This window comes from Thermothelomyces thermophilus, chromosome 5 (genome assembly GCF_000226095.1).
Source record: "Thermothelomyces thermophilus ATCC 42464 chromosome 5, complete sequence".
NCBI lineage: Eukaryota > Fungi > Ascomycota > Sordariomycetes > Sordariales > Chaetomiaceae > Thermothelomyces > Thermothelomyces thermophilus.
The window spans coordinates 704,663-706,814 of NC_016476.1; the positions used below are offsets into that span (position 1 = coordinate 704,663).

General features: G+C 56.5%; 1 protein-coding gene across 1 annotated transcript; it reads right to left on the bottom strand.

Annotated features, from left to right (window-relative positions):
• Positions 1 to 678: 678 nt before the first annotated feature.
• Positions 679 to 1,368, bottom strand: MYCTH_2128682 (uncharacterized protein; the record flags this gene model as incomplete). The annotated part of the gene is made up of 1 exon (XM_003664800.1): positions 679 to 1,368. One exon carries the CDS (start codon positions 1,366 to 1,368, stop codon positions 679 to 681), a length of 690 nt encoding a protein of 229 aa, XP_003664848.1.
• Between the last annotated feature and the right edge of the window lie 784 nt (positions 1,369 to 2,152).

Consider the following 2,152-nt stretch of genomic DNA (forward strand, 5'->3'; position numbering starts at 1 on the left):
GTATAGGTATTGGTGCCAAGCTTTGCCAAGTGTTCCATTGATAGGTTGTTTCGTTGATAGGGGGTCCGACTTATTAGCTTAACATACGCCTATCTGAATTGCTAAGCCGGTTGATGAAGCTGCTATGGAAGAGCAGGTGTGAATAAATAACTAATTACCTATCAGTGAATTCTCAGTGACACCTGATGCCTCGGTTAATTAGTAGACGATTATCACACACTTGTTCGCCGTATTACATGCTTGCCCACTCTTAACGGGCTATTGATTGACAATTCTTTCCGCATCCGCCCCCATATTCCGTTAATTAATCAGGGATCCTATTCATACCTTGCAAGCCTCGACTGCTCCGACCCATTAATTATTACTTGAGCTAGCTAGCTTTTCAGAAGCCAGAATCGTTAATCACACAGAAGAACAAGTAACCTTAGAAGAGGAATGACCCAGAAGGAACAAGAAAACCAATATCCAACTTTTGTGAAAGCACCCAGCAGAACGTTGAAAGAGACTCTCCTCCCCCCCCTCCCCCTTTCCTCTCTCTTTTTTTCTCCAATATTTCATTTCGCTTGCACATACACGCCCTACCGCTCACCACGCCCGTCCGTACGGCGTGTTGTACCCGTACCTGTACCCGTACCCGGCCGGGTAGGGCCCATAAGCCGGATACCCAGCCGAGTAATACTAGGCCCTCCCGCCGTGACCGCCGCCGCCGCCGCCATGACCACCGCCGCCGCCGCCGCCGTGGCCGCCACCGTGGCCGCCGCCACCGCCGCCGTGGCCGCCACCGTGGCCGCCACCGCCGCCGCCGTGGCCGCCGCCGCCGCCGCCGTGGCCGCCGCCGCCGCCGCCGTGGCCGCCGCCATGACCGCCGCCGTGGCCGCCGCCGTGACCGCCGCCGCCATGACCGCCGCCGTGGCCGTCACGGCCGTGGCCGTCGCGGCCGTGGCCGTCACGGTCGTGGCCGTCGCGGTCGTGGCCGTCGCGGTCTTTGCCGTCGCGGTCGTGGCCGTCGCGGTCTTTGCCGTCACGGTCTTTGCCGTCACGGTCTTTGCCGTCACGGTCTTTGCCGTCACGGTCTTTGCCGTCACGGTCTTTGCCGTCACGGTCTTTGCCGTCACGGTCGTAGCCGTCTTTGCCGTCTTTGCCGCCGCGGCCGTCGCCATCGTCGCGCTTGACCATCATCCTCGGCCCCGGCCGGGAGGCCCCCGGCATCATCATGGGCGGCGCGGCCATTCCGCGCATACGCTTGTTCTGGTGGGGTGCGGGCTGCCGAAGGGGGTGGTCGGTGTCGGTGGTCGTTGTGGCGGGGAGCGAGATGGCGACGGGGAGGAGGAAGAGGAGAAGGGTCAACAACAGAGCGATGAGATTCATTTTGGTGTTAGGTATGCTTTTCCGATTAACCTTTTTACGCCGTTTCTGGACGAAACGAGTTGGCGTTTGCTTAATTACGACTGCGCTTGATGGATAACTCTGGCTCTTGGAAGGTCAGAGAAGAGTGTTGTGGGAGATACTCGTGACCGGGCGGAATGTGTGGGAGGCAACCGATTATAACCACGGGGTGATCTGATCCGGTTTGTCAGCTCCAGCTCGTGCAAATACGGCAGTTCGCCTAATCAGTTGAGAACCTTCCAGATTGCGGTCCTCGCGTCATGGACATCGAGATCGAGCACAGTAACTGGTGCTTGCAGCCATCTCTCGGCATCTCGACCTTACGGCAACAAGAAGAATCCGCACCCAACTGGAAACAATCCCTTCTCGATGAGGGCACAGTTGCGTAGAGCTGATGAAGCCCCCGCGTACGAGAGATTGCGTTGCTCGGGAATCTGTGACGACAGGAATAGCATGTATATCGGATTAAGAGTTGAAGAAGGCGGGTCGTCCGAGTTCCGTGACGCTTTGGGATCCCAAACGAGTCATTTCGTTCATCTAGAATGTCGGTGCCGCATCAGAGCGTTCTAACATAGTAATTATTAATACTAATTAGCGGTACCGTCTCTTCTTTCCATGGTCTTGAGGGAAGAGCGTATGATTCCTAATACTACGAATCTTCATGGTTTGGTTAGGAGGATTGCACGTTCGAGGGCGACAAGATCCAGGAAATAATAACTCGCCTTCTCCTTTCCATCGCGCCAGAACCATACTCATGCATCCACTT